General features: G+C 34.7%; 1 protein-coding gene across 3 annotated transcripts in view; it reads left to right on the forward strand.

Annotated features, from left to right (window-relative positions):
* The window catches only part of FOXK2 (forkhead box K2), a 121,367-nt gene that overhangs the window by 101,007 nt on the left and 5,587 nt on the right, over window positions 1-14,773 (forward strand). For 2 of the 3 annotated variants that reach the window (XM_020987536.2, XM_020987535.2), the window contains 4 exons: window positions 5,838-6,031; window positions 6,938-7,113; window positions 8,515-8,811; window positions 9,025-9,234. In XM_020987536.2, coding sequence (XP_020843195.1) covers window positions 5,838-6,031; window positions 6,938-7,113; window positions 8,515-8,811; window positions 9,025-9,234 — 877 coding nt within the window. The remainder of the gene's footprint in view (window positions 1-5,837; window positions 6,032-6,937; window positions 7,114-8,514; window positions 8,812-9,024; window positions 9,235-14,773) is intronic. The other variant, XM_020987537.2, reaches the window with a different exon arrangement.

A 14,773-nucleotide genomic window follows, 5' to 3' on the forward strand; every position in this document is an offset into this window, starting at 1 on the left:
TTATTTTGCTACCTCCACTTATGGGCATACAGGTATACTTTTGCAGTGTAGGAATGTGGCATTTTTTTTCTGATGAAAATAAATAGCATAAATAAATAGTGTCATAAATATTTGTGAGAGATTTAGGTAGTGCTCATACTTTTTAAATCATGATTTTTGAGGATTTTTTTTGTGGGTATCTATAGAAAGTTCTGACAAGCTAGAAAAATTCAAGCTTTATAGCTCTTGATGGTTGTCTTCAAAGTAACTTCTCAAGCTTTGTTATATTAATGTTACAGACAAGTTTTTAAATTTATGAAATTGGTGTCTTTGGGGGAAAATGGTGACTAATTTGAATGTCAGTTTGAAACTTAATATAAAAATGAGTTCATATGAAGTAGTAACTAGGTTAAGGGATGGAAGGCTAGCCCTGTGGAGATAGATCAACACCTTCTGGAAATTAATTGCCTCTACTTCAGGTAGTTATCACTAGGGTTAGCTTAGCCCAGTAGGTATGATAGGATTTCTTCAGGTGTAAGCAATAGTGATCTTATAGAATCCCATCAATTTGTGAAATGAATATTCTATAGATTAACTTCCATGCTTTTTTGTTTTATTTTGCTTTCTGAGTAGGAGTTTTTTGTTTGGTTTTGTTTTTGTTTTTTTTGGCCCAAATTTGTGCTTTAATTCATGGAGGAAACTCCCAGTGTAGAAATGTTTCCATTGCTGCTGAACAGCAACTCTTAGTTTATAATTATCTAGAGTTTCTTGAGGCACTGACACGTAAATACCTTATCTGTGGTTATATTGCTAATATCAGAATCAGGACTTCTTCTATGCCATATTGTCTCTCTCTTATAAGCAATGTAATACCCCAGCTAAAACAGAGGTTAAAAGAATTAAAAACATCTAAGTATAAAATAATCAAAATTGGCATTGATGTATGTTTTAAAGTTTGCAAAGTATTTTACATATTTTATATCATTTGACCCTCAAAACAACCCTGTGAGGTAGGTCTCATTGTTAAGTATTTTATTATACCCATTTTATAGATGAGGAAACTGAGACTCATAGTTTCCATACCTAGTAAATATCCGCAGTAGAATTTGAAGTTTTTTCCTGACTCCACTACACTAGTCTACCTCTCTAAAATAAGTACACTAATGAATAGGGATAAGTACTAGACTCGTAATTTCTCTGGTGTAGGAAACTCTAGATGAGGAAATTCCCACTACTGATGCAGATCAGAGACTTGTCTGCAATTAGAGAATTGCCTAGAGTACAAGTTAAGTGAACTTGCTCATAGTCATACAGTCAGTATGTGTCATAAATCTACCACTTAAATCTCCATCTTCCTGACTCCAAGGCTAGCCCACAATGCCATGTTGCCTCTACATTTGTTTTCACATGCCTAGATATTTTTCTCATGTTTATGGGGCTGCCCTCATAATTTTTTCATACCTCATGGTTCTGTTTTATGTTAGTCACCTTAATATTCAAATGAACATCATACTGAACCTCACCTTTTTGGGGGATTCTATTATTATAAACAATAGTTTTTAGAGTTGTTTGTTTTCTTTCTTGCCATTTGCTCCTACTTCCCTTATATCTATCTCTTCAGATATACTGTTAAAACCATGCTTATTGGGCTTTTTTTTTTCATAAAATATGATAAAGTAGGTAAGCCTTAGGGCCTTTTCTTTGGAGTAAGGTGAACTTTAAAGCTTCAGTTTCTGGACTTTGATAATTTCACAGAGGATTTTTTTTTTAACTTCTGGGTTCATGATGTCTTCTGAAAGTTTGAGTTAACTGGGACCTTGACCTATTGAAAAATAAATAGTTATTACTTCATAGGCAGCTCATGATTCAGGAAAGCTTAATTTATTAAACATTCTTTGCATACATAAAATATTTGCCCCATACCTGAGGGCTCATCCCTCTGAGATGATTGAGGAGTTAATTTTTATCAAATTTGTCACAGCACTAAAGCTTGAGGTCTCCCATGCTTGCCCAATCCCCCTCTATATCATATAGCTTAGCTTTCTTCAAAGCACAGTTTAGGGGCCTTAACTTCCTAATTGTCTTCCCCTCACCATCTCTCCTAGCTTAAAATTACATTATATTTATGCTATGTATATTTTGTATGTAATTATCTGTTTACATGATATATCCTTCAGCACTGTAAACTCTTTAAGGGCATAAACGGTTGGTTTTTTTGTCTTCATATCCCTAGTAACTGAGAGGTAGCTAGGACACAGTCAATAGAGAGAGCTGACCTAACAGCCTCTACACCTAATATGTGATGCTGTGCAAGTCATTTGTCCTTTCAATTGCTCTGTGTCAGAGGTTTCATACTTGTAGCTGGCAAAAGTCTGTGCACAACTGAACCAGATTAAAATGTAATTGGGAAATGTTGAACAAAATAAATAAAAATACAATAAAACACAGATAATGTTAATTTGTGGTTTCCTAAGTCAGTATGCAGTTGGCAGGGATTCCTTTAAATTTGAGTGACACTGCTGCTTGATGTTACTTTCAGAAACTGTGTTATAGAGAAGATACCAACCTGCATTGGTAGAGGGATTTTCCTCTCCTAGGAATTCCTTATATTAATGAAATCATAGATCCAGGTACTCTCCTATACACCATGCTTAGCACAGTTATTTAGCACAGTACATAGTAGTTCTCAATAAATGCCAAAGAAAATACTTTATTTCTTTATAAGCATAAACTGTTCTTAATTTGTCTTCGCTGTGACCATCTGAGATCTATTGGCCAGATCTCCAGAACTTTTTGTTTTGTTTTGTTTTTAAGGCAATCAGGCTTAAGTGACTTGCCCAGGGTCACACAGCTAGTAAGTGAAGTGAGAAGTGAACTGAGGTCTTCTTGACTCCAGTGCTGGTGCATTATCCACTGTGCCACCTCACTGCCTCACAGAATTTTTTAAAGATTCACAGACTCCTCATTTCTTCAGCTCACCTTAAAAGTTTAGAACATAGCTCTTACTCACATAGAGATCAGTTTACTGAGACAAGAGTTATGCTTTATCTCTGTCATAGAATATACAGCATAAAACTTCTAATTGAAAATCAGTAGTCCGGACTTTATTGAGGAGCTAAATAATTTCCAGATATTCTTTTAGGATAGAAGACATATTTCTTTTTCTTTGCAGCATTTTTTAAACCACAATGCATTTTACATTCTTACAGTCTTGTAATCATGCCATATCCTATCCTCTATCCAATATATTAATAATTCACCTCTATGGAAAACCATCAACTGGTAAAATCTAGTTTTCACCTTCTCATGAGGATAGCATGTAACATACTTGTAGTTTATTTCTAACTCATTCAAAATACTTTTTTGATTTTGATTTTGATTTCTAATCTTTTATGAGGACCAAAGTTATAAAGGTTATTCAAATGTTTTCATAAATTTCTACTATCATGCATAATACTGTGCTAGGTTGATACAAAGAAATATAATTACTCTCAAGGAGCTAACTTTCTGTTTGGACATACAAACTTGAAAAGAGAATAATAACATTAACATAATACACATATTCTAGATAACTTATTTGGTCCAAAGGTCTACATCTGTAATTTATAAAATAATTGAAAAATAAAATGAACATTCTGGATAAGTATCATGAGTTAAGAAAAGAGATTTCATTGTGGTCTGGAGAGGTCAAGAAAGACCTCTTGCAGGAAGTGAGGTTTGAGTTGGACCTTCAAAGATAAGTCTTATAGAAAAAGATATAGAAATGATTTTAATGGGAGCATATTAATTTGTTTAGTGTTATAAATCACTTCTTCATAGGTAGCTTAAAGATTACTTTTATTCAGTTCAGTTTTATTGTCCAGAAGTAATATAAAATTATTCATCTTGAGTGTAATGGCAAAGCCATTACATAACTTAGAAAATATAATCATTCTCAGTTTGTTGTCCTGATATTTGTCATTTGTGTTACTTTTTTCTGAGTCTCATAGGCTGAAATATATCTGTATAACAATTTGGCCTTATTTTGCCTGGGACATGTAAGTGACTAGAATTTGAGGTAGAGAAGGAAATTACAGCCCAGAGTAAAAATGTAAATTTAGTTGCATTGATTTTCAGAACTGAAAACAGCACCTACCCTGGTTTCAAGAACTAGTTTCACTTCTTCCTATAAATGGTGTGAATAATGATGAAAGTGTAACTGACATTTAAAGCTTAACTATGGTAAATATTTTATGCCTACTTCTAGATTTCAGTTGTGATAAATTTTTTTTCCTTCTAACAATATTTAGGTTATTTTACTTCAAATTAGTTATTGCTATGTGTACTTTAGTTATGTGGTTATCAATACTTCTGTGCATTGTTTAATACCATTTTGCAGTGTGGCCTAGTGGTCCGAATACAGAGCAAGAATTACTCCTGAGTCTGTGCTCTAACACTGACATGAGGTAAAGTGTTTTTAAAATGGAGCTAAAAATAAAACAATCAGAGAATGTGGTTAGATTAAGCAGTTCACAGTTATGAGCTGAATATTATCAGATTTTGCTTCTTTTATCTTCTAAATCTGTTAGATTCCACTTTCTGTTCCAAGATCTTGGAGACTTAAATAACAGTTGATATAAGTTTATCTTCGATTGCAGTCTATGTCAGAGTAAACAAAGCAGGGTTTATTAAAAGTACCAAGATAATCAATGTGTGATAACCAAATATGTTATAACATATGGCTACTTATTTAGATTAATCTTTGGTGTGACAGAATTTTAATCTGAGCCTCCTGTAACAGTCTACAATTTAGGCCTCAAGGCCTCTGTGGTCAGGGGATTATTGAATAAATGCATAACATCACAAATGGGTCTGTGATTCTGGAAATATTCCCAAAATATAATTAGGAAATTTGAGAAAGGGCTTTGGAGAGTTGTAGGAATTTTCTTAATAGTTATTAATTACTTTGGCAGAACATAATATTAAACTTTAAGTATTGGCTTAAATTCATGATATCTATTCTAGTTTAGCCTAACTGTCAAACATATAACAAAGCCCACTTTTGGTAGATTTCAGCTAAATTCCCTGAAGCATTCAGAAACATTCCATGTTTCAGTGGAAGGGCTATCTTGCTTATATAATGGTAAATAAGTATTATGTTAACTGCTAACTTAGGACTGGTGTACTAAAACAAAGAATGGATTAGGTTAGGAATCAGGAGATAATGATGCACAACCTAATTCACAGGATTGTTCTGAGGATCAAATAAAATAACATGGAAAAAGGGCTTTGAAAAGCATGATTAATAATCATGATTGAACGTAATTCCTCCTCGGCTATTTTGCCAAAATTTTTTCTTACATTTCCATTGCCCAAGGCAACTAAAACTCAGAAAAGTTGTTTGTTTTTTAAAAATTGACTTACATCAGCTTTGTTTGTCTCCAATCAGGGAAAAGTTACTGTAAAATCACCAAATACATGACTGCTATGAAATCATAGTCGTTTTCCATCTTAAGTAGTTATAAATGGAAAGCTTTCCATTTGGAAATCGTATAAATGTATCCATGTTTTGTACACAGACTTCTGCTGTCATTCCTCCATTTTATTCTCTATACTATATTCTTTCCTCCTTTGAGCCTTTTGTTGTGGCCACTATGTTCCTGGCTCAAGGTAGTTAAACTATTGTTCACCTAGTGAAGCAGCTGAGCAATAGAAGCTACTTCAGAACTCTTCCAAAGCTGTTTCCAAAGCTCTTTCTTCCCTGATATCCAAGGAGCTAGAAACTTAGCCTCTGCATTTCCAGGCACTACTATTAGGCCACATTTTAACTTCTTAGTAAAGAAATATATGAATTCTACGTATTTTTTTATGTTCCATAGAATTCAATTCGCCACAATCTCTCTCTGAATCGTTATTTCATCAAAGTACCACGTTCCCAGGAAGAACCAGGCAAAGGCTCATTCTGGAGGATAGACCCTGCCTCTGAAAGCAAATTAATAGAGCAGGCTTTTAGGAAAAGAAGGCCTAGGGGAGTACCTTGCTTTAGAACCCCTCTGGGACCGCTCTCTTCTAGGTAAGGACAAAAAGATGAACAAAAAGACCTCACTTAATTGTTAGTAATTACCTTCAATGTAATTAAATTTCCTTTTGGATATAAAGGAAACACCAAATGCATTTATGACTAAATGTTGGGAAGGGGATACAAAAAGAAAATGGGTAAAAATATTAGATGGATATGATGTCTCTAGTGGCCTGTCCCTAGTGGCCTGTCTCTTGTGACATGGTCAGTCTTTATCTTAAGTTTTAGTTTCAATTAAAATTACAAGTAATGATTAACCCACTTCATTGAATTTGTTTTTCATTTCATATTGTTAGTGTTTATTAGTAAGCTATAAATTTCAGCAACAGAATAATTAAAATTGTTAGGCTATGAAAGCATCTTTTAAGCTAATCCTTAAACTCTCTACACATGGTTAATTCAAAAAGTTTTATTTTGACTGTCTTAATTGAAATGTATACATTTTTTACTTCATTGATACATGTTTTGTTTTTTAAAATGGAAGAAAATGACCAGTATTTAAATCTTAAGGCCCCTCTGTACTGGCCACCTATTATCTTACTGTATTAGTTAAAGCTGCTCATAATGATTCTTTCTTTTTAGAGCAAGCAGCTAATACTGTTCCATGGACCACTTGGCCTGCACTGAGTATGGAGGAGAAATGCCACCCGACATCAAAATGGTCTCTTTTGTAGACTTTATCCAGTCTCCTTCTGAATCTACATCTAAGTTAACAAAGGTTTCATAGAAAATAAGAATTATTAGAATGTTTTAGTCGGTTGGCAGAAGACAAATGATGCCCCTTCTGCAAAATACACATATTGCAAGTTAAAAGACAAGGCAGCTCTTGAGTGCTTTAAGTTACTTTAAGTTACTAGATGCTTCTTTCTTTTATTCTTTTTTTTTTTTTTGGAAATACAGAAGTGCTCCAGCTTCTCCTAATCATTCTGGAGTGTTGTCTGCTCACTCCAGTGGAGTACAAACCCCTGAGAGTTTGTCAAGGGAAGGTTCTCCAGTACCTATGGATCCTGAGCCTAGTGCTATACAGCCTAAACTAGCAGTAATACAGGAAGCTCGGTTTGCCCAGAGTGCACCAGGTGAGAAATGTGAAAGAAATGTATCAAGTATTATTGGAGGAATACTTGGTAGATCATGTTCAGATGATCTAACCCTCTTCTGATAGACACATTTTGTGGGTGTCGTCGTCAAACAAAGAATAAATATCTAAGCCATAAAATCATACCAAGAAGTTGTAGGCTTAGTAAACCTAAATTCTTGATCAAATTCTTGATACCTAGATATGATTTCATAGGATTTTTTAATACCATCATCAGTGTTTGTTACAAGTATGATAGCCATGCTTCTCAGTCCATGTTCGTTTAGGGGGTATGAACTGATAATATTTGTCTCTTTCCTGCTATGACATTTAATTACCTCACAATTATCTAATGAAGTAGCGGCAAAAAAAATTTTTGCAAGGAATCTCAAAAATCTCTCATAACTTGGGAGAAACAAAGCATTTCAAAAGTACTTAAGGCATTTACCAAACTGTTCTAAACCATAGGATCACATATGGTGCTCTAAAGCCCCCAAAAGTATCCAAGCTATGTGATTGTTAAAAGGTCTTAGAAATCAATAGTGTTATTGATGACTGTGAAGAAGGATTATCTTTTGGAGGAAGGTACCGTTGAGCATCACAGTGGCCAAAAGATTAGAAAAACTGTGGCTAATTATATATCTGAATTACCATCTTTTATTTATTCAACCTCATTTTCTTCATAGAATTCTAAATTAGTTCACTGTTAGTGTTTCAAACATGCATTTTTGAGAAATCAATATTTCTAATCAAGTTGCTCCATTGAAAATTAAATATTGTAATACTGATACTAATTTGTAATTTTTTTAATGTTGTATCACAGCTGCTAAAATTGGCATTCAACCAGGAGTTTCTACCTCCATTAATGGTTTAAATCAGTGTGCTGAGTTTTATGTTATTAGTAAAAATTAAATTAAAAAAAAAAGTAAAAATTTAAAAAATTAAATTAGTAAAAATTAAAACAAAATTGGCACAGATTCTACAACCATGTTGCTACATTTCCCTGTTAATTCTGTTTTGCTTGCAGTTGCAAGAGATCATTCACCTGAATTGAATATGGCTCTCAATTCTGTCCTAAATTTGCAGGTATCTAGTGTATTATTCACTTTGCCTTTATCATGGAAAAAGAAAACTAGGAGTGTAGATGCTGTGAAGACTGAGGTGCAGATGAAGATGGAGAACAAAATCCGTATTTTAGTACTTATAGCAATTAAGCTTTTCTGTCACTTGTGTTTGTTGCAGCTAGTAACTGTAACTAATGCAAATTAATAGGAATCAAGGTGCTTTCTCCTTTTTTTTAATTAGAAGTTCCTTGTTTTAAAGCATATGTTTTAGATGAAGAGAAACATGCTTAATAAAAATGGAATTGTAAATATATTATTAATGTATTTGATATTAACAGGTTCACCTTTGTCTAGCCAGCCAGTTTTAATTACTGTACAACGGCAGCTACCACAAACTATTAAACCAGTCACCTACACTGTTGCAACACCTGTGACCACCTCAACGTCCCAGCAACCTGTGGTGCAGACAGTTCATGTTGTTCATCAGATACCAGCTGTATCAGTCACAAATGTGACTGGACTAGCTCCAGCAAACACTTATACTGTAGCTGGACAAGCAGTGGTCACACAAGCTGCAGTAGTTACCCAGTCCAAGATAGAACCTCAAGAAAATGGAGACCACAGAGAAGTAAAAGGTAAGTAATCAAAGAAGTAATATTTAGAAAGCCTTTTAAGTTTTGGGGAATGAAAGTAATGGGGAGTTTTGCTAAAGCCAGACATGTTATAACATCTGTTTTCTCTTATATATAACCTAGTTTTAAAGTAATTCTGTATCATCTAATGCATGTGCTTACTTGAAAGTTGTGATTTTTTTGAGCTTTCAGTTAATGTTGATTGTTTTCTTTCAGTTAAAGTAGAACCTATTCCTGCTATTAGCCACACTACAATAGGAGCTGCTAGTCGGATCATTCAAACATCGCAGACCACCCCCTTACAGACAGTTACCATAGTGCAACAGGCACCTCTAGGTCAACACCAGCTACCAATAAAAACTGTAACACAAAATGGGACACATGTAGTACCAGTCACCACTGCAATCCAGGGACAGGTCAGCACTGGTAAGAAATCACCAAGAAATGTTTAATTCAGCTGTAAATATGGGGGGAGGGGTGGGTAGATAATATACAAGGACAAAAGTATTGAGGAAAATTACTTCCTAGAATTCATGAATTGTAGGTCTCAATTCTTGTACTTAAATTATTGTTCTTAGAAAATATTCACATTTTTCATACCATAGAAGAGGATCATTGTGATTTGGCTTACTGTGGTTTTGTTTCTTGTGGAATTATCTCATAAGAAGTTCTAACACTTTGTGATTACCAAAAATACATACCCATTTTTGTAAACATGAGTGTGTTCCAGGACCAAACGATAGTTTTTAGGACAAGATATAATGTCTGAAACATCTCTATACTTTCCCTTCCTGATTTGGTTTGATCTATAAAGCAGTATTAGTGGCAGTAGTATTAAACAGACACTGTAATTTACCCAAAAGATGGCTGTATTTGTCTTGTGTGGAGTATTTCCTACAAGTCTTAACATATTCCAGATCTAGATGAGAAATTTTCTAGACAAAATGCAAAATACATTGTTTGCAGGGTAAACAAGTTTATTTAGTATTATGTTTGAGACCTACTGTGTACATATTAGGCTTTAGAGGGTATGGGACAAAAAAGAGAAGATATGCTTATTAGAATACAAAATTAAACATGAAACTACAAATAAATATGAACCTGATAGTTCAACATATCCAACACTTCTTCAGCCTTCTATACCACCTTAGTAGCCAACCCTTTTAACTACTGTGTACTGTAACTGCTCTTTATTTTTGGCCTAATCAAGTCAATTTGGGCCTACTTCTTGATCTCCAGCCAGCCTTTTTTACCTGATGGGTTACCTAAAAAGGTAATGTATTTGGTTATTTTAAAATCCCACCATGATAGCTGTTTGTGTACTACAAAATTAACAATGACTAGGGAAATAACATTTAATAATTGAAGCATAAACTTACTCAAGAAGGTGATAGATTAAAATGCTAAAGAGGTAGAGAGAGGAGAAACCAAAAGCTGAAACATCAAACCAGAACTGTAAGAGAAATGAAACCCTGGTGAACTATTGCTCCTCAGCAAAGCTTCTTCTTGAGTATCTAATCACCATTCACCAACAGATACTTGAGTACTTGCCATGGGCAAGACATTCTTACCAGGTGCTGTTAGTTGTATCCCACCCCTCTACCCCCAAGTTCTTTCCTCACTCCCTCTCTAGGGCCAAATAACCCAACAAATAACTCAGTTTTCCTTTTTCTTAGATACCTTTTCATGTAGTCTATTTCATAAAAGATCATAGATTTAGATATAAATTATAGATATAGAATGAACTAGTCTAGTCTACTCATTTTACAGATGAGGAAACTAAGGCCCAGAAAGGTTAAGTGACTTGCCCAAGGTCACTTGGGTAGTAAGTCACAGGCAGGAGCCACAATTCTTTCCTCCTGACTAATTCTGTAAAAAGTCGCAGAGATCTAACTATAGTACATTTTCTTTTAATAAGAACTAGGGGGAAGCTAAGTGGTGCAGTGGATAGAGCTCTGGCCTTGAAGTCAGGAGGACATGAGTTCAAATCCAGTCTCAGACATATGACACTCACTAGCTGTGTGACCCTGGGCAAGTCACTTGACACCAATTGCCTCACCAAAAAGCAACAAAAAAAAAATAGAACTAGGTAAGGTAAGGAATGTATGAATACTATTATTTCTTTTTTTGAGAGCAGGGCTCCAGACTTATAATTTCACTGGTATAGAGAATTCTTGGTGAGGTAATGCCTTCTACCAATGCAGGTGAGAAACTGAGCTTCAATTTAAGAGTCCTAGAGAGCTTCCTTGGCTACTGAAAGCTTAAATGACTTGGCCAGGGCCATTATGCCAGTGTATGTCAGAGGGAAGACCCTCTGGTCTTTTAGACTCTTCTAAGCTGGCTCTTTTTCCAGTATGATGTTGCCTTGTGAATACCTTGTGAATGTCTCCTACATTAAAAATGACAATAGTCATGACCTTAATAAACCATATTATATGAATATCAATAACATTTTGTTATAACCATTTCATTTGTCTTTTCAATTGGACATGTATTTTATGGTAGGAGGGAACTCATGGTATAAGAAAGGTACTCGTATTTGCAGTTTCTCTGTAAATTTTAGTCTTAGCTGCCTAGAAAGATTAAATGACTTACCCAGGATTGAACAGCCAATGCAAGTCAGAGGCAGAACTTAAACTATCTGATTTTACCAAATGCCAAGGCCACCACTCTGTCCACTATATCATCATATCCCCTACATTATAGTGGCATTACATTAACAGCTCTATCTTTAATATTGTCCAGAGTCAGGTTATCCTGACCACTGCCAGTAGTCTGCAAATTGTTGACACAAAACCTTAAGATATAAACAAGCAGAGCAACGTAATAAATGAAACTCTCCATGCCTGGAAATTGCAAGTTTTAAATTGTTCTAGGTAGTTTGGAAAATACTTATTCCCTCTATATCGAGAAGATAATGTCAGTACATGATACTGGTTGCATTTTTTGTTCATTTCTGTGCATTTCCTTATGATAAAATATTCAATCCCATAAATGGAGCAAAATGCTACAAGTTATCTATGAGCTTCTGATACAGTTGGCAGTCCTGGAGTCCTACTAGATTACATTGCATGCTAACTCTATTACTATACTTACAAGCTTTAAATGTGCCACCTAGATCAATTCAAACTGATATTAACCCAACAATTTCCAAGTTAACATCAACTAATGGAACTGATGGTTTATGACCATATTTATCCTTATGATGGTGTTTATCTGTGTGCCTGGATCTCTGTACGTTACTACAAGTAATGGGACAGAGCCAACACCTGAGGAAATGTCTCCTTTCTTGTAATGTAGTTTTTGATATTACTTAGTGTTTATGTAAAATATTTTCTTGCCTGAAAGCTAATTTTTCTAATTAATTTTACAGAAGAGTATTAGAATTTTTTTTTTATTTCTGGGTTTTTTCCTCCCTGGATTCATTTTCCTTTGTTTCATAAGAAATATTTATCCTAAGAAGCAAAATTTCTAGCCACCACATATCTTAAAGTCATTTTTTATCATGGGTCCTTAAAAATAATTAATGGGGAGGGAGGAGCACCAGTGACCTCAATGTAAATTAATTAAAATTAGACATTAGGCAGCGTTCATCAGATTTCTTATTTTTCCCCCAATACTGCTTCCTCCTCTGACTTCACTGTTTTTCTCACTGGCACCATATCTAGTGCCCATATTTAAAATCTTAGTATATTGGAGTCTTGCTCTCCTTCACCTTTTCTTGTCCACTTACTTAGTCACCAAATCCTATCAACTGAACCTTCTCAATAGGCCTGCAGGACAATACCTATCAATACTCTTCCTTAACAACACTGCCAAACTAATTGATACATTGATACATACATTAATTTGGTCATGCCCAGCCATGCTCTCTTTTCCTTCTAAGTAAAATTCAGATTTCTTACTCTACTTTGTATTTAGGCTCTGCACATTTTGGTACCACCATAGCTTTGTAGCCTTGTCTCAACATATTTTTTCCTTCCCTGTTTAACTGTCACTGTTTCAGGCAATCTCTGCCCTCGAAACACATCCAGGTTTTTTTCCTATTTTCTATTGGACATTTCCAACAGTTTACCCTACTACTTCAAATGATTGTCACTAATCATCTTCTATCACTTTTGACAACATATGCCTACCCAGCATTTAGAAAGTTATCTTTAAGACTCATTTTACATATATTTTAATAAATCTTGCTAATGTTTTTAATCATGTCATTACACTAACTAGTCCTTGTTCCTATGTCTCCATAGTCAAAACAGGTTTTAGTCAACTTATTTTTGGACCATAATTATTTTCTTATTGGCATCCGAATGCAGAAACACTCTTATTCAGCAATCACTCCAGAGTAGATTTCTGATGTTGCTAACCTCCACTGGACAGTCAAATTTATTTAATGAGTACTAGGCCTTAGTCATCTTATGGTGTCAAATGCTACTGGCAGGTCTATAAAAATAGTGTAAAGAAGATACCCTTGTAATGTATAACTCTGCAAAAGCAAAAATCAAATGCAAATTTTAACCTTATTACTTTCTGATGTTATGCCAATAAACTGTAAGACCTTTAAGACATCTAATGATGATCCACTTAACTGTGAAATCAGAGGTTCATTCAACAAGCATTTACTGTGCATCTACTGTGTTTCAAAAACTGACACAGAAGTGATGGCATGGTTGTTGGAGAAGCAGGACTAACATGAATGAAACAAAGAAAAATCCAAGAAAGTAGGTAATTAACTGTTCTATTATTTGGTCCTACTTCAATTCCTCATTGTGTTATGGAGGTAACCTACAGGTTACAATCTGCCATGGTGGATAGAGCAATGGCCTTAAGATATAACTTAACCTCCTTTGTTTAAGTTATATCTTTGAGACTGTGTGACATCTCTTTTGTGCCTCTTCTGCAAAATGGATATTGGATTCAATGGCCTCTCAGATTCCTTCTAGCTCTAAATGTATAGATTCAGATTTCCGATTTCTATCCCTAATTCCTACAAATTCTATCTGCAGATCTGCATTATTACTTTATTATTCAGTTGCTTAGTTTGTGGCTGAAACATGTGTACATAAAAACCATCATCCAATTCAGTGTGCCAAAAACTAGGGGTTTACCATGTGCCAAGTGAAACATATTCACAGATAATGTTGACAGCCATGTTTGTATAGCTTTTGCTAAGTTCCACTGTTCAGTGTGTTAATCTTTTAGGTTAGACTACTGCTGAAAGGCAACATCCTTGCTGCAGAGTATACCTATAGTATGTTTATTTGCTGGAGAAAAGATTATGCTTTAAAATTGGGGGAAAAAAGTCACTTCTGTGTTTTGTTTTTTGCGTGGAATTCTAAGTAGATTGATGAATATGAGCAGGGCTTCTTCAACTTTTTCCACTTGTGACCCTTTTAGCCTGAGAAAATTTTACATGACCATGAGTATAAAGGTATATAAATTAGGTATACAAATCAAACTGTTATTGATAATAAATCATTAAGCAATTTATTTTAAAACAATTCTTTGGAATACATATAATTTTACTGTAACGAATCTGAGCCAAGGAGTTTCTGGCAGTGTTTGTTAGCGTTGCATGGTGTGAAGCATGCACAGTGCAAAGTGCACATGTTGTGTGTTCAGAACCAAGGCTGCGGTAAAGTACGATGCGAAATGAGCAAGTGCTGCCAGAAACACTTTGGATTCATTACACATTTGATTTTGAATTAATTTTTGGTTGTGCACTCAGAAACCTTTTACTGTTGCCAAATTTTTTGCACACATTCAGTTATGTGACTGCATATGGGGGAGGGGGTGGTCACAACGCACAGTTTAAGAAGCAGTGCAGTAAAGAATCCCTCGTCAGTTCTGTTGTTTATTTGGGTTCAACTTAAAAATACTACATTTCTGTTTTTCAGTGATCTCAGCCTAAATTCGTTAAGCTCATATTGGTATATCAAAATAGCATATAATTTGAAGTAATTTG

This window comes from Phascolarctos cinereus, unplaced genomic scaffold (assembly GCF_003287225.1).
Source record: "Phascolarctos cinereus isolate Bilbo 61053 unplaced genomic scaffold, phaCin_HiC Scaffold_5;HRSCAF=322, whole genome shotgun sequence".
In the NCBI taxonomy this organism is placed as follows: Eukaryota; Metazoa; Chordata; class Mammalia; order Diprotodontia; family Phascolarctidae; genus Phascolarctos; species Phascolarctos cinereus.